At 43.1% G+C, this 22,867-nt stretch overlaps 1 protein-coding gene across 1 annotated transcript in view; it reads left to right on the forward strand.

Moving 5' to 3' along the window:
* The window catches only part of EML6 (EMAP like 6), a 178,220-nt gene that overhangs the window by 103,952 nt on the left and 51,401 nt on the right, over nt 1-22,867 (forward strand). The window contains exons 17-23 of the mRNA XM_087823568.1: nt 4,371-4,471; nt 5,739-5,941; nt 9,155-9,266; nt 9,510-9,637; nt 13,693-13,834; nt 16,527-16,679; nt 16,847-16,978. Of these exons, the coding sequence (XP_087679694.1) occupies nt 4,371-4,471; nt 5,739-5,941; nt 9,155-9,266; nt 9,510-9,637; nt 13,693-13,834; nt 16,527-16,679; nt 16,847-16,978 (971 nt within the window). The remainder of the gene's footprint in view (nt 1-4,370; nt 4,472-5,738; nt 5,942-9,154; nt 9,267-9,509; nt 9,638-13,692; nt 13,835-16,526; nt 16,680-16,846; nt 16,979-22,867) is intronic.

Below are 22,867 nucleotides of genomic sequence, written 5' to 3' on the forward strand. Positions count from 1 at the left end.
ATCATACAATATGAGGTTCACCTGTGTCATGGCCTATATCAGTACTTCATTCCTTTTTATTGCTGAATAATATTTCATTCTGTGGATCTAACACAGTTTATTTATCCATTCGTCAGATGGTAGATAGTGGGATTGTTTCCACCTTTTGGCTGTAATGCTGCCATGAACATTTGTGTACAAGATTTTGAGTAGACATATGTTCAATTTCTCTTGAGTATATACCTAGAGGTGGAATTCCTGGGTTATTTGGCAACTTTATATTTAACATTTTAAGGTACCACCAAGATATTTTTCAAAGCAGCCACACCATTTTACATTTCCACCAGCAATGAATGAAGGTTCCAATTTCTTCACATACATGCCAACACTTATTATTGTCTGTCATTTTATTATAGCCATTCTAGTGGGTATGAAGTGGTATCTGATTATGCCTTTGATTTTCATTTTCTAATGGCTAATGATGTTGAGCATCTTTTCATGTGCCTACTGGCCATTTGTATATCTTCTTTGTAAAAATGTCTATTTGGATTTGTTGCCCATTTTAATAGGTTCTGTTTTTCATTATTGAGTTGTAGGAGTTTTTTAATATATTCTGATACAAGTTCCTTATCAGATATATGATTGGCAAATATTTTTTCCTTCGTTCATTTTTTTAGACAAGAATACTAGATATGTACTTCATTTTTCATCACATTGGAAGAAACATCATCAGTGGCATAGTAGATGGTGGAGGCATTGGGAGTGGGACTTCCCAAGTGTAAGCAATAGGGCTGTATTATCTGTAGAAAAACTTTAAAAGAATAATGAAACCACCCGGCCAGGTGTGGCTCAGCAGTTGAGCGATGGCCTAGGATCCAGGAAATCGTGATTAGATTCCTGGTCAGGGCACATGCCCGGGTTGTGGGCTTGATCCCCGGTTGGGGGTGTGCAGGAAGCAGCTGATCAATGATGACTTTCTCATCACTGATGTTTCTATTTCTCTCTCCCTCTCCTTTCTTCTCTCTGAAATCAATAAATATATTTAAAATAATATTAATAATAATAAAACCAACTAAAAGCCGGTATGCATTTTATTATTCCCATGAACCAGCAATTCTAAACAATGTCAGAGAGGGAATTCCTCCCCCAAAGGCAGATCCCTCCTCCAGCACACCCCTGTGGTAACCACTGTGTGAAATGTCTGGTTGTCCTACTCTGAGTAACATTCAGCTCAGTTGTGGGTTCTAGTAGCATCAGCCTGATCCTTTCATTATCAAGCTTCACATCAATGTATTATCCAGTGGTTGCAGCACTCACAACTGTGAACCGAATCAATTACTTAATTAGGGGTTAAAAATGACAATTTTCTAATTCTGTCAATCTTCATATTAGCTAGAATTCTTCTATAAATAAGAATTTTCCCTCATGAACCATTTGGTTTCTCTAAAATAATATTCACACAGAAACTAATCCTTTATAAATTAGAGTTACTTCTCCTTTGTCTATAATTTGCAGGTATTTTTCCTGGTTCACCATCTGTCTCTTGATTTTGCTGCGGTGCTTTTGTCATGCAGAAGGTTTTTATTTTAATGTGGTCAAATTTTTCAATCTTTTTTTGAATGCTTCAAGATTTTGAGTCACACTTAGGAATATATTCCCCATTCTCAGGTTAAAAGGAAATCACTCACAATTTCTTCTGATTGCTGTGGCTTCTTGACATTTAGATCCTTAAACCATTTGGAATTTATCTCAGTATCTGTTAGGAAGAGCAGATCCAGTTTTATCCTTCTACCATATGGCTGTCACAGTGTCCCAAATATCATTTTTTTTTTCCCTTTTAAGTAGACTTTATTTTATAGAACAGTTTTAAGTTCACAGGAAAATGGAGCAGAAAGTAGAGTTCCTATATGCCCCTCACTCCCCCACACCTAAGCCTCCTCCCTGTCCCGCCACCAGAGTAGGACATTTGTTACAATACATTGACGCACCGTCGCCTAGTTTGCATTAGGATTCACTCTTGGTGTTGTACATTCTGTGAGGTTTAATAAATGTATAATGACATGGATCCACCATTATAGTATCATACAGAATAGTTTCAGTGTTCTAAAAAGCCTTTGTGAAAAAATAAAAATCCTTTGTGCCCAGCTGGCGTGGCTCAGCAGTTGAGCATTCACCTAGGAGCCAGGCGATCGGGGTTTGATTCCCGGTCAGGGCACATGCCCGGGTTGCAGGCTCGATCAATGACTCTCATCATTGATGCTTTATCTCTCTCTCTCCCTCTCCCTTCCTCTCTCTGAAACCAATAAATATACATTCTTTAAAAATCCTCCGTGTTCTGCCTGTTCAACCCTCCTATAGATTTTTGTGTGGATGTAAGTTCTTCACTCCTTTGGGTAAATACCCAGGAACATGATTGCTGGCACTTATGTTAAGAGTGTGTTCAGTTTTGTGAGACGCCACTAAACTGTCTTCCAAAGTGGCTTTACAATTTTGCACTTCCCTCAGCGATGTATCAGAATTCCTATTGCTCCATATCCTCACTAGCATTTGGTGACAAACACCATTTATTTTAAAAATTCATCTTTTCCCTCATTGATTTGAGACCACATTTATTACACACCACATTTTATTGTTCATTTGAGTCTCCTTCTAGATTTCCTACTTTGCCAGTGGTATGTCAGTCAACTCCTGCAGCAGTGCCGCACTGTTTCAGTTACGAGGGCTTTGCAGACTGTTTTAATATCTAAGTTCCGCTTCCTACTCTGCTCTTCTTTTTCCTGCTTTACCTGGTTACTCATGCTAGTCGATTCTCCCCTAATAACTTTAAAATAAATACAGACATCCAGTGCTCTTTTGGTTATTGTATGTATTAAGCTTATTGACTGTGTATTTAATTTTATATACTGCAACTTTACTAAATTATCTTGTTTGTAGTTGTTTTACATTATTTTCTTTTGAATTTTCCTAGACTAACAATTATAGCCTCTGCTAATAAAAAAGTTTTACCTTTTCCATTCCAGCTCTTGTGCCTTTAATTTTTAAAATCTTGTCTAACCGCATTAGTTAATATATTCAATATGATGTTAAATGGTGGCGGTAAGAGTCTTATTCCTGACTTTACTGGGAATGACATTGAGTAAGGATCTGACTTTTGAGTGCACCTGTGTGCTCACACACATACACACACACAGACATATACCACAAATAAGCTACTGTTTTAGCATTTTCTGTTTTTAAAAAGGGTAAGGTAAGGGCACACGGCACTGCTGGAGAGTCAGCCTGTGTACAGTTGGTCTTGAATGAATCTGAGTTCCTCGGTGAGAGTCAAGGAGTGCAGGGAAATAGAAAAGTCTGACGCACCCGTTACTTTCTACTTCATTGAGTGATGAGTGTTTTAAATCGCAAATGACTGTTAGGTTTTTGTCAAATACCTTTTTCAGCATCTGACTATAACATAAATGTTCTTCTTATATATGTTAATATAATGAATCGTACTATTTGTTTCCTTAATAATGAACCACCCTTGTATTTGGTTAAATGAATTATTTTTAATATGTTATTGGATTCTCTTTGCTGATATTTTAGCTAAGATTTCTGTATCTATTCATAAGAGAGATTAGTCAATCATGCTCTTTTTGTTAATTGCTTTTGGTTTACATAATGAAATATATGTCCTAATATCCCAGAGGAGACTGTCAAGTAGTCCATTAAGACCAATAAATCCTTAGATTCTAATGTGATGACTCTAAAGCAGAAATTTCCAAGGCACTGTGGAAGGCCAGGTCTGTAGCTCCAGGTCTAGGATCAGTCCTTACTTTTATATTCTGCCTCTTGGGTTATGAACCTACATTTCTGAATGCGTAGCATCTGAAAGTTCCTAGAATCAATAGGTAACATTCTTTCTCTCTCTCCACGGACGTGAGCCAGGGGCTTCGATTTCTAGTGAATATATTCCTGGCTAAAACTCTGTTTAACCCAAAGTTATGACTTCCACAGTAAGAATATTACATTTGAAGCTCCTCGTTAATGCTCCTGCAGTGTCTTCTCCCTCCTCCTGTATCCCAAAAGTTATTCACAATCATGTGGCAGTGACATTAATTTTACCTTACAGAGACATTCTGACTCATTTTAGGTATTTCATTAATTTGTTTAAAGCATAATTAACTAGACTTTGGTAGCAGTTTTAGGGTAAGAAGAAAGGCCTCAAACATGTAAAGAAAAGCCAGTGCTTATTATTTTAATGTTGGCTCTATGTGTAATTTAAGTGATCTTCTAATTTAGTCGTCCTGTTCCATGTGCTTAATGAAAGTTAGACCAAATGCATGCTTTTATTAAGACTATATCATTGCTCCCATCAAAACTAGATTTTTTTTTTTGTTTGTCTCTTACAGAGGACATAAAGACAAGATATTTGTGGTAAAGTGTAACCCGCACCATGTTGACAAACTGGTTACAGTTGGGATAAAACACATCAAATTCTGGCAACAAGCAGGTACTGTTGTTTGGGTTTATCATTTATGTGGTTGAGAGCTGAAGAAAACCGTGACTGCTACCTAGCCTGTCTCTGTGATTTAAAATTAAAATGCTCCTAGGAAATGTTCTCTCCAGATTCACTTTGGACTGCTTGATGTCTAAGCTGTGAAACTTGGAACACTCTATATGGTGCTGTGCATATCCGTCAATATCTAGAAAGCTTTGGAAAATGTTCTGCTGTGAAAATAATTACCTTTAGCCCTCTGCTCTGAAAGCAGTGATTGTGTTGGTCTACTGAGCAGGAAGGAAAAGAATCGCATTGGGTGGGTGAATACAGTTTGCAGGGAGGGTTCCTTTGTTCATCGCTGAACTCAGAAAATGAATTAAATCCTGACACTACACCCAGGAGGTGGTCAAAATAAATGTCTGTGGATTATAATGTTGGTAATAATGGTGAGTAACTAAGCATGACAAAACGTGGACCAGTCTCTTATTTGTCTCACTAATAAGCCATTCCTGTTATTAAAATTGTTTTTGAACTCTCAGCATCAGCTTTAACACCAAGCCCAATATTATTCTGGTCAAAACATAAATAAGCTACTGTTCCCATGGTTCCTGCTTTTCGAGAAAGGGCCATGGCACCGGCACGTCTGGAGGGCCAGCCCGAGTGGCATTGTCCCGAGTGAGTTCGCGTTCCTCAGTGCTCGTCAGGAAATGCAGGGAAATGAGAACATCCGAGGGACGGATCTGATCCACCTCCTCCTCCACAGTGATTCATTTTTCTCACCCCAAAGCTGCTGTGATAAAAATTGAGGCAAAACATATATAACATGTTTACATTTCACATTCACAGCCGGTGCCGTTTCTGCACTTTTAGCTCAGCATTCATGAAGATGGTCCTAGCTCCCCCAGACACTTAGTCACTCCTTCCTCTGGCTGTCGCAGAACTCACGCTGAACCTTGGCTAGACATATGCAGCTGAGATGCATATTGAGTCCCCTCCCCAGCCAGACCCTAACGTCCTTGAAGGCAGGACCTCTTTCCATCTTTATACTCCAGCATTGACCACCACGCCACAAAGTAGGGACTCAATAAACACTGGTTTAATGCACGAGTGAATGAGAAGCCCCCTTATATTTTTGTTTATATTTTCTGCTGCTCACACATACTCTGTGTATACACATAATATCGACACATTGGGTTTTTCATTGAAGGCAGACATTCTACCTGCTCATAGAAGGTGTCACATTTTTAAAAATGTACTAAGTACTATTGGTCCACTGCAGGTGGGGGCTTCACCTCTAAAAGAGGAGTTTTTGGAAGTGTTGGAAAATTGGAAACAATGATGTGTGTTTCTTATGGGCGAATGGAAGATCTAGTGTTCTCGGGAGCAGCTACTGGAGACATTTTTATTTGGAAAGATATTCTACTGCTGAAGACGGTGAAGGCTCATGATGGGCCCGTGTTTGCTATGTATGCATTGGATAAGGTATAGTACATTTTTCAGAATTTATTTTCCTCCCCAGCTTTCTAAAATTGTAAGTTAGTCTTAGGAATGTCCACACCAAGGGAATCCTGTGGCTAAACACAGTACTCTGAATTAGAAAGCTGTCGTAATGAACCCCCAGTCAAGAGAAGACAGGGAGTACAAACATTTAAAATTTTCTCTTTCATTTATAATTATTTCTTTATATATAGTTTCTCCCCACTTGTTTCACACTTGTCCTTCCTGGGTCTCACTCCTAGGAGCTCCTTAAGAGTTAGTGTTGGCATAGATGTAGACACGCAGTAGCAGAAGAGACCTGAGGAACAGCTCAGCGTTATCTTCTTTCTCGGTGGCACAGTGAGTAGAGACCTGGAAGTACCAAGAGGTTAGATCATCGGTCCAGCCACCAGCTTGACCGCCAGTTATGCTGAGAAGCAGTTTGTTCCCACATAGACAGGTGCAGCTTTAACAAGAGTGTTAGAGCGAAGCCTTTTCACACCTGCTTTAGGGTTCTCCGTAGAAACAGAACCAGAAGAATATACATACACGTGTGCACACAGCCATGGACCGTGAGTCATTAGAAGAATGTACATACACGTGTGCACACAGTCATGGACGTGAGTCATTAGAAGAATGTACATACACATGTGCACACAGCCATGGACCGTGAGTCTTGAGAGGAATGTACATACACGTGTGCACACAGCCATGGACCGTGAGTCGTTAGAAGAATGTACATATACATGTGCACACAGTCATGGACGTGAGTCGTTAGAAGAATGTACATACACGTGTGCACACAGTCATGGACGTGAGTCGTTAGAAGAATGTACATACACGTGTGCACACAGCCATGGACCGTGAGTCGTGAGAGGAATGTACATACACGTGTGCACACAGCCATGGACCATGAGTCATTAGAAGAATGTACATACACATGTGCACATGGCCATGGACCATGAGTCATTAGAAGAATGTACATACATGTGTGCACACAGTCATGGACATGAGTCGTTAGAAGAATGTACATACACATGTGCACATGGCCATGGACCGTGAGTCGTGAGAAGAATGTGCATATACGTGTGCACACAGCCATGGACCGTGAGTCATTAGAAGAATGTGCATACACGTGTGCACACAGCCATGGACCGTGAGTCATTAGAAGAATGTGCATACACACGTGCACACAGCCATGGACCGTGAGTCATTAGAAGAATGTGCATACACACGTGCACACAGCCATGGACCGTGAGTCATTAGAAGAATGTGCATACACACGTGCACACAGCCATGGACCGTGAGTCGTTAGAAGAATGTGCATACACGTGTGCACACAGCCATGCACGTTAACCAGCTGATGGGACTTTTTCAGCTCCCTTATAATCCTGCGGGACCACTGTTGTACACGCGGCTTGTCGTTGGACAGCCTGTCATTTAGCAGCACAGTGGCTGTACAGAGAGGCAATTTCTCGTGAGGGGCTCATGAGGTTCCGGGGGCCGAGGAGCCCCAGGAGCCCGGGCGCCGCCCGCAGCTGGAGAGCCCGGAGAGCCGGCGGCGGCCGAGGCCCAAGGGCGCGCAGCCCGGCGCTGGCGGGTGAAGCCCGCGCTGGGGCGGGAAGGAAAGGAGATGTCCCCGGGCGCTGAGACGGGACAAAGGGCAAACTCCTCCTTCCTGGGCCGTGCTTTCGGGCTCTGGAGCCGGCGCGGGCGTCCATGCGCTGAGTCCGCCAGTCCAGGTGCCGCACCCGGAAGCCCCACAGACGCAGAAATAATGTGACCGAGCACCTGTGGCCGTCGAGTTGACACGTAAAGTTGGCCATCGCTGGGCCGCACCCCCACGCACGCGCATCTTGTTCTCGTGTCCAGCTACCCACCTGCCTTACAGGCTTTTTAGTATAAAGGTCACACTTACCTTCAGTGCTGTTAAAACACTTTCTTCAGGCAATTTGTCAGAAAACATTAATTTTTCATTCACTGCCGGCTTGCTGGGGGTGCCAATTCATCTGCACCCTTTGACCCCCAAACAGTTCGAGCCCCCAGCACACCTCAGCCAAGCCTCATTTTGCACTTACCTGTTCCCGGGTCAACATGCTGATCCCCCTACAGAAGCTGGTTTTTGTTATATGTGCAGCTATATAGCTGTTTTAGTCATTAAGCTTTTTTTTTTTTTTTTTTTTTTTTGTAGCAAACTTGTTTTTGGTTAAACTGCAAACTGCAAATGTTAGAAAAGATTAAAGCAGAATTCTGGGCTAGAAATTGATGTGATATAACGTGTTTAAACTTTTTTATTGCTTGGTAATTTAAGCTGACAAATCATGGGAAAAGATGATATCACAGTATAATATACTGCATTTAAATTTAATTTAGGGATTCAATCTCCCTGGGTGCAAAATCTATAGTAAGAATAAGAATGTTTAATGTAATAAACTCCAAAATATTATTTCCTTGTAAACATCATTAAAATGCAGCAAATTAAAAGTTTCTGAGAAAACCGAATGAATTACTCAGTTGTTTTTTAAAAAGACTTTTCTAAGAACAGTTGGTATATATAAGATGCCAGAAAGGAAAAGTAATAAAGCCAAGAAATCATAAATTTAGAACAAGAATAAAGATCACTGTTCAGTAAAATATATCCAATATGTTAGCTTTTTACTTTCCAGGTTTCGTAAAAATTAATCTGGATTTTAATTATTGTGGAAATTGATGTCTGTCGAACACATTAGCAGGATGGTTTTGTTCTATGAAGTGCCTAATTTATTCTTAATAAGAAATAATGATGTTTTTTTCTAGAAGTAATTATTTAATTTAAATATATTTAACAATCATTTTCGTAGTGATGTTAATGCTGATTCATTCAGGAGGAGTATGTCAGATACCAGGAACTGCCAGACTTCGAGGCTGGTCCTGTTCTGTAGGAACCCACTCTCTAGTCACGGGGCTGGGCACAGAAACGGCCACGATCCTGTGGACCTAGAGCCTGAAGAAAGTGCAGTGGACACACAGTGAGGATGCACTTGATCCTGCTAGAGAAGTAGGAGAGATGCTTCTAGAAAATTCCATATTATGATTATATCTTGTCAGATTTTTCAGTCCCCTACACTTAGGAAGAAAACACACAAAGCTGCTTTACCTGTGGGGACTCCCGTGAGGGCTGGGTGGTAACTGGTCATTTCAACGTGTATGTAATCCTTCCTCCCATGTCTGCCTTCACAGGGCTTTGTGACGGGTGGAAAGGATGGCATCGTGGAGCTCTGGGATGATATGTTTGAAAGATGCTTGAAGACTTATGCCATTAAAAGAGCAGCATTGTCGACTAGCTCTAAAGGTGCCACTCCCAAACATCCAGTAGAAACCCTTCTTTTCATGGGGATGGAGAAGACAGTACTAATGTTCTTGGAAAAACACGATCAAGTCAACTCTCCTTCTTCCACGTTCAGAGCTCTAGGCCCCTGGTAGAAATGTCAAGGATGATTGCCTAGTACCTAGTATTTTGGAAGTATAAAAACAGAATTTATGTAATAGTATTTTTATTTTTTTGCTCTATTAAATACGTTTTTCCCCCCCTCAGGGTTGCTTTTGGAAGATAACCCTTCAATTCGTGCCATCACTTTGGGACATGGACATATCCTGGTGGGAACCAAAAATGGAGAGATCCTGGAAATTGACAAAAGCGGCCCAATGACCCTGCTTGTTCAGGTACATATTCTTGTGCTTGTACATATTCCTGTACAGTTCACATCAGAGCCAGGACTGAGGTGAGGTGGGCGGGGGGCACTTAATCTGCAGAATTTAAGGAAGCATTCACTCTCAGGGTGGTGCAAGTATTAACTACCTATTACTGTGTATTAATTGCCACAACCAGTGAGTTTTAAAACAGCACACATTTATTATCTTATAGTTTCTGGGGGTCAGGAGTTTGAGCATGGCTTAACTGGGTCCTCTACTAGAGGCTCCTTGAGGCTGCAGTGAGAGTCAGGACTGCAGTCCCATCTGAGGCTCAACTGAGGAAGGATCTTCCAAGGTCACTCCGGTTGTTGGCACAGTTCCGTTCCTCGTGGTTGTAAGACTGATGGCTTCCATTCCTTGTTGGCTCTTGGCCAGAGGCCACCTTCAGCTTTTACATGCTGCCTACAGTTCCTTTCCACGTGTGGGGCTCCCTAACATGGCCCATTACTTCCTCAAAGCCAGCAAGGGAGAGAGGAAAAACAGGCACTGAAGTCTTATGTAACATAATCATATCACATACATAAGCATAAACATCCATCATTTTTGCCATATTTTTTAATTGAAAACAAGCTACAGATCATGCCATATTCAAGAGTTTGAAATCAGGAGGCTCATGAAGGTCACCTCAAGAGTGTTCCCTTCACAGCTACCCTCTGGCCACCAATTGTTCATGTTCCTACCCATTCAAAATTCATTCCTTGCTCCGAAGACTCCAAGAGCCTTATCCCATTACAGTATCAGCTCAAAGTCCATAATCTCGTCATCTAAAGTCCAGGTGTGCGTAAGGCTCCACAGGTGTATTTTCTCTCAGTCTGTCAACCCGTAAAACTAACAAGACGCTCTTTGCTCCACACACACCAAACATACAGGTGCCTGTTTGGATTTTGTGCCTCACTTCTGCCTCAGCCTTGATTCACAGAAACACACTACAGACTCTTTACCCTCCCACTGCCCTCAAGAATTATATTCAGGTAAAATTAGAATAAAATAAATATCAATGAATCCTGAAAGATCAAAGAAATGATACAATCTCACCTGAGGGGTTGATAGTTTGTGGAGGTGAGCAGGTCGGTAGTCCTGCCCAATTTGGTGAGGGATAGACTTGATTTATAGATGGAAGAGGTGTGGGAGGGTGAGGGGTGTGTTCAGAAGTTGGAGTAGAGGAGTGAGCATGGACCATATAAGCTTCAGCTCTTCTGTGGGTCCAGTAAAGGAGCTTCCCCTCCTTTTCCTGACTTGACTCATGCCTGTGGGTTTGCTTTATTAGGGATGAGTCCCAAGATCCCACTGAGAGGGGCCCTCTGATGGACTAAACTCTAGGAACAGATCTGTCTGCACGTAGGTCATGGCTTAGAACAAACACTGTGAAATTTCAGACATGCAGGTGTTCATGTCCTTCTCTGGGAATCCTGAATAAGAATCTGTGTTTTTAAAAAAAATTTTTGTTAAAAACAAATCTCAAAAACTCTATAGCTGACTGTGCCAGGCTGCAGGATTGAGATGTGTCATTGGGCATGACTGTCTTGTTCTCTGGCTACTACTCGTGCTTTTGTCATTTCCTGCCAAACTCATGGCCATGACTTACTTAGTTTTATTGAAAAGTGTTTCTTTCAATTTAAAGTCTTTTTAGTTCATTATTGATTTTTTTTAATGCCCAAGTTTGAGACTTTAAATTATTTTCATACATACTGTACTGCTAAATATTTTTGCAAGATTGATACCATACTATGATTTAAACCATGTTTTAAGATTTAAATTCTAAGTTTTCTAACTTTACACTCTTAAGTATTATGTTATAGGTGTTTAAACATTTTAAACTTGACAATAAAGACTTTTCACTTTTTTGTTCTCTACAATTCTACTCTTTTTTTGTACTAATTTTTATTGTTCTAATAATACAGATACCCACCAGTTCCATTTATTGAGCACCTACTATGTGTCAGGCAGTACTGTTGTACAAAATCTCTTTCTCACCTCCACAACAGATTGGTTCAGTTGAAATTGTTTTATTGATGAGGGACCCAAAGCCCAGTAAATTGCCCACAGCCACATGCTAAGAACTGCAGAGCTGGGATTCAGACCATAGTTTGTCAGACACCAGAGCCCTTTCTTTTTCACGGCACCAGGCTGTCCTCTCAGTGTCTCAGCATGGAGACTGCGGAAAGCAGTGCAGAAGTCGTGGCCCCTGAGCTGTGGAGCTGGTGGAGCCATCTTCTCCCCTGCATGTACCATCCGTTTCCTTTATTCACAGCATCTCTTTCCTCTTCTGGCCTATCATGCATTTGCCATCTCCTCCTAGGCGGAACTCAGCAGTCAAATGCAATCAATGTTTGTTGGGCTCCTGCCGAGATGTGCCCTGTGCTGTGCTGTGCCCAGTGGACAGGGCCTCCTGTCACTGGGCTCACAGTCCTGTACTCAGAGGATGGACACTGAGGAGAAGCTGAGGGACAGTAGAGGCAGAGTGATTAAGACCATCAGCTATCTGGCTATGGGGAGATATCAGGTCTACTTTTCCAGGTTCAATAGCATGGCAACCCAATATCACCTGGAATATAGTGCTTATTTTTAAGAGAAGGAAAGCTAGGTTGGGGGAAGAGAGACGTGACATGAGCTGATTCCTGACAATTTCCATTGTGTACACTTTGAATATAATCAACTCAGTTGTGCAGCTGTTTAGTATCAGCTTTCTGGGAGATAGAATAGGAAAGTAAGATCCTAAGCTCATTTCCTTACACCACTCTAGCCTGCCTTGCTCACTCCTGTTTATACAATCAGATTAGGTTGAGGAAATAGAATTTTAAAATCAATATATACGAGGCAGTGGTTTGAACAGGTCTCAGAGCACCGCAACCCCGTCCTCAAGCAGAGTGAACAAAGGGACCTCTAAGCCTGTAAGAGACCTTTAAGCTCTGTGATCTTGGGGTGGGGGATTCTGAAGGACCTAGGATCCTTCAAATCCAATAAATTAAAAAATAATATTTACACCCTTTAGCCCTCCTCAGATATTTGAATGTCACCTGTATCTGGAACTCTATGTCTTCTGCGAAATTACTGTTTTGCTCAAACAGCTTCCCAGTTAAACCGGAATCATCCGGTTTCTCTTTGGAAAGCCACCTGTTCCCCAAAGCATTCCAACTACTGACGCTTTTCAGATGCCTGTATACGGTCTTCCCTTTCTCTTTACTAAGCGAAGACTTTTTATAATTATCCCCTAAAAGCAGAATTCAGTAAACAATCTGGTCTGTCTTATTGCTCTGTACACTAATCTATTCTCTGTTCTCTAATGTATTACTGAGTGATAAATTATAGGAGTCAGATTTGTTTTCTCCATAATTGTTCATTTTAAAATACCGTTTCATCTCAGTTATTATTCTAAGCCAGTTATGTATATAGATGTGTGGAACTGGTCCAGTGCATGAAGCACCTTTCAATTTTCCAAAGTTCATTGGAGAGACCAATTTGTGAACAAATGCTGACACCAGGACACTTGAAATGAAAATTTAGCTCTCTTTATTTCTGTTCTGCCAAATGCTATTCATTCAAAGGACTAAAATTGAAATAAATGAACAGGAGTATTGCTATCTAACTCCTCTGATAGGTGATAGCTGCATCTTTTAGAATATGGTTTGTGTCATTGTGATCAAGCTGCTTTACAAGGAGGTACATATATACTGTGTTATCTGATGTCAAACAACAGGATAAAATAAGGCACTTCATTATTTCTAAATGAAGATGTTTCTAAATGAGAAGATGTTTGACATCATACAAAATAAAATTTATAAGCGGCAAGACCGCATTTTGCTCCCCAAATGAATGCGTTAGCATCGTGGCAGTGCAGCTTCCGATTCGAGTTCAAATGGAAACCTTCTTCACGGGATCGTGTTGGCTCCGGGAGCTCTGACTGTGTTCACTCACATCTGAGCCTGTTTGGAACACTCTCGGCTGAATATGCAGCACGAGGCTGCCGAAGAGCGAGAGCGAGCCGGGAAGCACAGACCCAGTTGTCCCGTTCCCTCTCTCCACAGGGGCACATGGAGGGAGAAGTGTGGGGGTTGGCAGCTCACCCTCTGCTGCCCATCTGTGCAACTGTGAGCGACGATAAAACGCTCCGCATCTGGGAGTTATCCTCCCAGCACCGGATGCTGGCGGTACGGAAGCTCAAAAAAGGTACGTGACATCGCCTTATGCATCTGTGAAGTATTTATGAGCAGCAGGGTGGGTTGGATCCATTCGTTCATTCAGCTGATATTTACTGACAGCACCTGCTGTATGCCCCAAAATGCGGTAGGCAGTGGGAATTCAGTGTCTGTTCCTCCGGTCATACCTCCGCACATGTCGAAGTCTTGCAGGAGGCGGGCCTGACCTGTCCATGCCCAGCTCTGGTTCATTGCTTTTCCTTGCACTTCACAGACACTTGCCACCTGGGGGCAATATGTCCTTCCTCTTCGCATTGAGAGCTGTGTGCATTGGTTGAAATACATAGGCTTGTAAAGAATGCTGTTTGACTGCATGTCTCACAGTCCCCAGTTTTGAAAAACAAAAATCCACTACACAAAAAATAATACTTAATATCAAGAAATGAGTAAATATGTACTGAACCACCTATATGCATTAGAACTGAGAGGTTTACCAAGTACAAATTCAGCAAACATTTGCTGAGTACCTGCTATGTGTCAGGCACTGGAGATCCCAAGGTGAACGGTCCCATCTCTAGTGTCAGAGATAGACAAGATTTGAACAGAGTCCCAGCAACAGATGGTCCATTCAAATTGGGTAATTTGAAGAGAGTCTAAAAACAGGACTGCTTGTAAAGGGGTGGGGAGGGGGTTGAGAAGTGACCAGGGATAGTGCAGCACTATGCAGCTATTAGCCGCTGGGTACCATTACCAGCCCTGAAGGGGCAGGAGAAGGGCGTGATTGCCGGAACTTTGAAAGTGAGAGCTATGTGGGGTGACAGCGGACAGCAGCTGTGACCATCAGCGCAGAGTTTCCCCCACAGCCAGAGGAACCCTTCCTCCCCGCCTCCCTCTTCTGTCTCCTGTCGGTGCTCCCCCATTGATGGTCCATACAGGCCAGCTCCAGGCACCGAACAGGGAGGAGAGTGGATGTGGAGAGACAAACCCAAGATGCCTGGCACAAACAAGGTACCAGGAGGCCAGGAGAAGGGCCTGCTGCCAGGGTCGGCCTCATCGTGGATGAAACATGAGAGCTGAGGCCTGAAGGATTTGGGAAAGTCCTTAAGACAGGAAAGGATGGCATCGGGGTTTGGCACTCAGACATTTGTATTGGGCAGTTTTATAAGCAGAGAGACAGGGGAGTGTGTTCTAGGATTAAAATAACGGTGTCAGGAGAGTGGTCACAATAACGAAGGCTACTGTTGCTGAGCCAGCAGCACTTTGCATTTGGTCTTCATGGGAACCCAGTGAGTAAGGCCATCTTTGTTACCGCTTACAAATTAGGACACTGAGCCACAGAGAACTTAAGTCATTTGCTTGTAAGTGAAAGTTTCACAGCTTGTAAGTGGTGAAACGGAATTCAAACCCAGGCAGCGTGGCTTCAGAGAGCTCCCCTGTGGCTGCTGCATGACCCTGCCTCCTTCTGCCTCGTTCCCCTCTTTACACTGGACCTCTGGGCCTTTGTACCTGGAGCCAGGACGCAAACCCAGGTCTGACCACAAAGCTCATGCTCTTCACCACCACAGCACTGAGTCATCTGGCTCAATATCGGGGAAATGACGGACCGAGTTTCGTTGTGAGTGACTTGAGTGTCAGACAGTGGACTTTATTCACTAGTTAGAAATCAGTTCAAAAGAACAACTACTAAATTATGTTAGATAAGATGACTGTTCAACCCAGTTTACAGCTGCTGTCCTGGTGTAATTATTAATAGCTCTCCCTTCTCTCTCAGAAGTGCCCTGGTTTGTACAATAAACTAGATGGTTATCCTAATCTTGAGGATCTCCTCAAGGGCAGGCTAGCTTGTCATTCTTTCAGCACTTGAGTCATCGTAGGTGAATAACCGTTTGCTCAGTGAAGGGAGGAAGATGGAATTAGGGGAGCTGATGTGAAGTTATTGGTATGAACATTGCTTTCAGCGTCCCAGGAGCTGACGGAGGGGTGTGCGCGGAGCTCGTGGGGAATGCCTTAGCCCGAGGCTGCGTGCCTGCCCCAGCCCTGGGGCTGTGCTTACCAGAGTCTTCAAATTAAGAATGGGGGGCATATTCTTAGGATCCCTGTTAAGCATACCCCCATAGACCCCATACTCCTCAGAAGCATCTCCCTGTGGCCCTACAAAACAGTGGAAAACGTTGGTCATGTAGCAACATCAGCCCGTGATTCGTTTTGCAGACATCTCTGGAGAGAATGGTGTCTGTGCCCCATTCTCCTGACAGAGGCAGGAACAAAATCCTTCGCCTCTAGAATTAGGCAGCGTGACCCATGGAGCAGAGAGCTGAATGACAAGGTTCTCTGAAGGAAGTTTTACATGTAAGGCGTGGTTTTTAAAAATAGTTTCTAGAAATTTTATTATAGAACATCTGTTCTTAGGTATCACCTCTTTTCTTGGGAGCAAAGATACTGGTTATATTAATCCTTTAAAAACCTGCCAGGTACGCAGATACCAAGAAATAAATAGCCTCAAAGAAGTTTAAAATGTGTTTTTAACATTATGGTCATTGTCCTTGGGTTTGGAGGGAAAAGATCATTGAAATTATGACGTTTTAGTACTTCGCGCAAGCTGTGTTAAGGACACGGCCACATGTCCGCGCATAAGCACATACATGAATCTCTCCAGCGCTTCACCGGGCTTGTTTGGTAGAAAGTCAGGCACAGTGAGTGCGGTTTTGTGAATTATTTTGTAGGTGGAAGATGCTGTGCCTTCTCCCCTGATGGGAAAGCCTTAGCGGTTGGCTTGAACGATGGCAGTTTCCTAGTCGTAAATGCTGACACTGTTGAAGACATGGTCTCCTTCCATCACAGAAAAGAAATGATCTCTGATATTAAATTTTCAAAAGGTAAAGATGACAGCAAAAACTTTTAAAAATGTATCGGGACAAAGAGTTACAAGAGTAGACTGCGTTCATTATTTCCTTGACCTTTCCCCCTTTTTAAAACACAAAGTTCCTGGAAGCCAAGTCTTCTATAAAATGTTTTCATGCTAACTGTACATTTTTCTTCGTAGATACAGGAAAATACCTTGCCGTGGCATCCCATGATAACTTCGTGGATATTTATAACGTACTTACAAGCAAAAGGGTTGGCATCTGTAAAGGTGCTTCTAGTTACATTACCCACATCGACTGGGACTCTAGAGGTAAAAATATGTGGCTTTTAAACTATAATTTTTGTTTAAAAAAGGTTGATGTTCATCCAGATATTGTTTCTAGAGAGGACGGCAGCCGAGTTTTAGAGAAAAACAGAGAGGGGACCCCACCATATAAATGACTCTAATTTTACAACCCAGAGGCAGCCGCTGTTAACATTTTGAGTATTTTTCATTAGTAGTAGCGTTATTCATTCCAGCCGTTGAGCTTTAAGACAGCTGAAGATATCTGATGCCGTCTGCTACCGGAGGCAGCCACCAGCTCCCCTTTGAGTCCTTGCCTTGGTCTCCTAACAGGGGTCCCTTTCCCTGCCAGCCCCCCGCCTCCCCGAGAGCTGCCCAAGGAGTCTCAAGCAGTTCTCACCCTCCTGCAGAGGTGGAAAGTTCCATTCAGCTTTCCTCAAGTTTCTCTGCTCTCCAAACTCCCCGACTGCCGCCTCCGGGTCATGCCCACAAACACCAAGGGGACACGTCTACTTACTTACCTAACAAATCTAACTTCTGCCCTGAGCAGAATCTTAAGACAGAAAATGTGGAGGGTCTACAAGTGAGAGATGTGGTTCCTGCTCTCCGCAGAGTTTATGGGTTGGTGAGGGAGTTGCCCTGGTCCCTGAATAATACTCGGGCACGGCCTGGGCGAGGCCTGGGCGTGAGAGGCGCTGAGTCACCGAGAAGGTGGTGCAGGGCCTGGGAACGGGCGAGTCCGCAGAGTCTAGGGCGAGCATCCCAGGCTCAGAAGGACCTGGTGCCCCAGCCGTGGAGCTGGGGAAAGCGGGGTGATTGGGAAGCAGTGAGCAATGCCGAGCGGCTGAGGGCGTGGAGGGGGGTGAGTGTAGAGAGACAGACAGCCAGGATGTAAGGGGACCTTGACGTCACGCAGGGAAGTTGAACACTGAACTTCATCCTATAGGGTTAGGTAACTGAGACACGTGGATGGGGCGCTTTCTGCCCTCTCTCGGAGGGTGAGTGAGCCCGGAGTTGGAAAGCATCTAAAATAAACCGGGGTGATGAGGGCCTCAACCAAAAAGAGGTTGTTTCAGAGATGCCAGGATATTTTTATTTCAAGTATTTTTTGAAGTAAAACCATAAATTTCTGCTTACACAGGTATTTAGTTGTAACTCTATTTGCTGCACTGGAATTTGGACTTTATTTAAGCTTTACAACCTGCAGGCATTTTTATACAGTGCAGCAGATAGGAAGGAAGAGTGCCATTTGTTGTAAGAGGCGCAGGTCCCAACAAGGGCAAAAGGAGATCAGATAAGTCCCTCTCACTTACATGTCAGGGCCGTGCTGGGCACAGTGCCGAGGGCTTAGGCTGGCATTTGTGACTGGGCAGGACACTGGCCGCCTGGCAGTCATCTAAGAACCGGTGAGGCCGAGGGAGTAGATGGAAGCAGCCACTTCTCACCCCGCTTCTGTGATATGCTTTGCTTTTGTGTTTCCGGGATGGAAGCAGTGACGTCTTCCTGTTCACTCTCTGGCTAACGTGCCTAGATAGGCCTTCTCATGAGAATGGTTTAGAACAGCCGGGGCCAGCCTATGAGTACGTAAACTAGAGTACGGTGAGTTTTATTTAAAATTCACCACACACACACACGCAATACCTGACACGATATGTGAAATCCCACCGCCACAATGACCACTGGGGGATTAAAACCAATTTATTATTTACACAGTAGGGAGTGAAGAGCCATGAGAAAATGGAATACGTTTTGATCAGGAAGATTTCTTTAAAATGACTTTTAATTGTGATAAAATATGGGTCACATAAAATTTACCATCTTAACCATTTTTTCATTTATTTTTTAAATTTTATTTTTGTTACCGTTTATAGTCAACATTATTTTGTTTTAGTTTCAGGTGTACAGCACAGTGTCAGACAATTACATACTTTACAAAGTGATTTCCCCAGTATTTCCAGCACCCACCTGGCACTATACCTGGTTATTTATTACAGTATTATTGACTCTATTCCCTGTGCTGCGCTTTACAACCCCATGACTATTCTGCAACTATTAATTTGTACATGCATCTTAGTAATTTTTACCCAGCCCCAAGCCCCAAGCCCCCTCCCCTCATATCATTTTTAAGCATACAGGTGGGTGGCACTGAATAAATTCACACTGTGCAGCCAACACCACCATCCATCTCTAGAACTCTTTTCATCTTGTAAAACTGAAACTCTCGACCCATTAAACAATAGCTTCTCTTTCTCCCTCCCCTGGCCTCTGGCAACCACCATTCCACTTTCTGTCCCTCAGAATTGGATTACTCTAGGTACTTCATATAAGCGGAATCATACAGTATCTATCTGTCTTTTTTGTGGCCTGCTTATTTCATTTTGCATAATATCCTCAGGGTTCATCCGTGTTGTAACATGTCAGAATTTCCTTTCTTTTTAAGGCTGAACAGTGTTCTGTTGTACGTACCTACCACATTCAGTTTGTCCATTCATCCACCGGTGGACACTGGGTCGCTTCCACCTCTCGGCTGTTGTGAATAGCGCTGCTATGAACACGGGTGTGCAGTTAGTATGTGGGGTTTCAGAATCAGCAGTGGGGTTTCTGAATCAAATGATAAATCCATTTTTAAGCTTTTGAGGAACCACTCTACTGTCTCCCACAGTAGCTGCACCATTTTACATTCCCACCAGCAGCGCACAAGGGTTCCAACTTCACATCCCTGCCAACCACCGCTTGGTTATTTTCTGGAGTTTTTTTGCTTTGTTTTTGACAGCGGCCATCCTCATGGGTGTGAGGTGGTATCTCATCGCAGTTTGACTCATATTTTGAAGGGATTTTTAAAATTCTGTAAACATGTAAGCCCTGTGTTGGATGCTAGGGATATAAAGAGGAATACATCCCAGATGGAAAGAGCAAGATCTTGGCCAAGATCAGTGGAGGGACCTGGGCGAAGGTCTGTGTAAAGCCCTCAACATGGAGCCATCACTTCTGCAGTGTAAGAGGCAAACCTCACGATTTCCAAAATTCTGCCCAAAGCCAGTGTCTGTGGTCCTGCTAGCGTTTGGGATGATGGAAAACGCACTGGGATTTAGGATGCCAAGGTCTTCAAAGAGCCATCTCACCTCTCATCCTTCAGTCAGATGAGAGGATTCGACCAAGTGGTTTCTAGGACAAAGGAAAAGAGAATCCGTTTGATTTGGGGAGGAGGTATACCATCCGGAGGATAACAGCAGCTGTGCCTGTGACTCTTCCCTGGCTTATCTCAGTTTCATTGCCATGCGATGTGTTATGTTGATATTTCTATGTTTCTGATCTCCGAGTTCTGCAAATGCCTGACCTTGAGAATGTGCTAAGCTGTCTCAGGACCAGCCTAGCTTTTCACAGCGGAGCCTTGAGGGTCTGCAAAGGGTAGACAGCAGAATTTAGGAGCAAGGGTCTGTTTCATTCCTTTGATCTTGTCAAAATAGCGAACGCATTTGCCGAGCCAGCTGGCTCCTCGGGGGCAGGGAATGGCACAGCCTGCAGCCTCAGTGGCCTTTTGTGTCCATGGCAACCACAGGTCCCACGAAAACCGAAAAGTGCATCGGGCCTTTGCAGAAACAACAGCTACCCCTGAACGAAAGCTTCTGCACAGAATGCTTGAGAAAGAAAAATATATATGGAGAGAGGAAATCATGGAAGGATGTTTTCTGGCTGCTATTAGTTCATTTCTAGAAATATCAGAACTATAAGATCTTTGAACAATGAACAGTTTGAGCCATAGTCGGAGGTCTCATTCCCATTTTCATTGCCAATGGCCTGATATGTTTGGTACATTTAGTAACAATTTTAAGATTGTTCTAACTTGTAAATGGTATAGCAGCTGGGCTGATGTGTGGGAATGGTTTTGTGGACTATAGAGCTCTGTGCACCTGCAAGATGTGTGATGTACTGTACCTACTTAGAAATGAGGACATCTGTCTCTTTCAATTTCCTCATTCAGTGTGAGTAGACATTTCTAGTGAATAAAAATGTGAGGATTCTGGAAAAATAGGGTTTCCATTATTCAGGGGTGAATTATACATGCATGGATTATACAGATATCTTGCTCTTTGTTTCTGCTCCTGTCCTCAGAATATTTCAGTGGTTATATATTACACGGCATCAGGCAGTGGGAAAAAAGTGGTGACCTAAATATTTCCTCTTTGCCTAAAATAAAAAAGACAATGTAATAACAGCAGTAAAGAAAATTGAGGGGAAAACACACCCACGCTCATAACTCCACCTTCCTAACACAAGAACCGTTGATTTAAAAAAAAAAAAATTGTTCACATCCTTGGTTGCAAGGAACAGAAACCTACTCGATCCAGCTTAAAATTAAAATTAATAATAAAGGCTGAGTTTGTGGAAAGACATAGGGATGTCGCATAGATTCCAATAGCAGGAAGCAGCATCCGCCTAGGAACTGGCTTTAGGAACGAAGTGGGAAATGCCCAGGAACCGAGCCGGAGTTCCTCTCCCCTCCTTTGCCCGGCTCGGTTCAGTGTTCCCTGCTCTCTGGCGCTGCTGTTGGCCCCTCGCTCTGCACAAGCAGCCTTTCCCTCATTCATTTCCACGTGGCCCACTCTCTGTTGCCCCCAAATGCCACCCTCAATCCCAGAGTTCACAGCTAATCTCAGCAGGGCACCCGCCGATTCAGCCTCCCAGATCCCAGTTTTCCTGGAGAGAGAACTGGACTGTCCAGCCCAGCGTCTGGGTCATGTGGAGGGCAGTTCTCAGGGCAGGGACGTGGGCTAGGTTGGCCCCCACGGGGGTCTAGGGTTCTGCGAGGCACTGTTCGGACTGCTGTCTTGTGTTTAGATTCTCTAATATTTTCGCCATCATAAAGTACACTGAGCTATTTTAAAAGTCTTTGGTTTGTTTTTCGATGTATGATCTTTGCAACTGTGGTGTAAACTGAGTCGTTAGGATTATCCGAGAATTAAAATCCTTTGAGTTCTGTTACTGTCTTGTGGCCAAAAATCTTCTAAAATTAGCCATATTCAAAGAATGTTTTTATTGAACCCTTTAATACTTCTCCGCACCCTTTGTTATTTGCACTCACTCTTGAGAATCCTAAAATACATTTTGCAGATATATTTAGTTCATTGAAAAAATATTACTCATTTTTTTATAATGTTAAATAGCCAGAGCTAATTAAATTCCCTTTTCTTTTCTCATTTGCGTGTGCATGTTCACCCAAAAGTCAGGACTATGCCCATTTCAGCGGAAATGTGTTCAAATTCCCTTGCTCCAAAGGAAAACCCCCTCACCACCCTGTTATAACTCAGCAAATTACAAACAATTAAGGTTTTCAGTTATGGTATAAGAGAACCTTGTTTTTATTATTTTTACCATTTAAAAAAATTTTAACTGATTTTTATACAGAGGAAGGGGGGGAGAGAGAGAGGGAGGGAGAGAGAGAAACATCAATGTGAGAGAGAAACATTGATCAGTTGCCTTCTGCACGTGCTGACCGGGGATCAAACCCGCAACCCAGGTATGTGCCCTGACCAGGAGTCAGTCGTGCCACCTTTTGATGTACAGGACAACGCGCCAACCAGCTGAGCCAGGGTGAGAACCTTGTTTTTAATTAGTCACTTAGAAATAGACCTACAACTCTGAAGGTTAGCCAAGCTAGATTTCAGACCTCGGTGATGTCTACTTAACCATTAAAGAACGTGATATAAACCCCACAGAGTTCTTATTTTGGTATTATTTTTCTAAGATGGACATTTCAAGACTACTAGATGTAAACAGGGAAAAAACAGAGGGGGGAAATATTATGTGATGAAGGACTGAGTGGAGGTTCAGGGGATAGGGTGGGTCGTGTGCTAATGACTGTTGAAGCTGGACATTAGGCACATAAGGGCTCTTAATACTAACTTACTTACATGT

Source organism: Miniopterus natalensis, chromosome 13 (assembly GCF_054644295.1).
Source record: "Miniopterus natalensis isolate mMinNat1 chromosome 13, mMinNat1.hap1, whole genome shotgun sequence".
NCBI lineage: Eukaryota > Metazoa > Chordata > Mammalia > Chiroptera > Miniopteridae > Miniopterus > Miniopterus natalensis.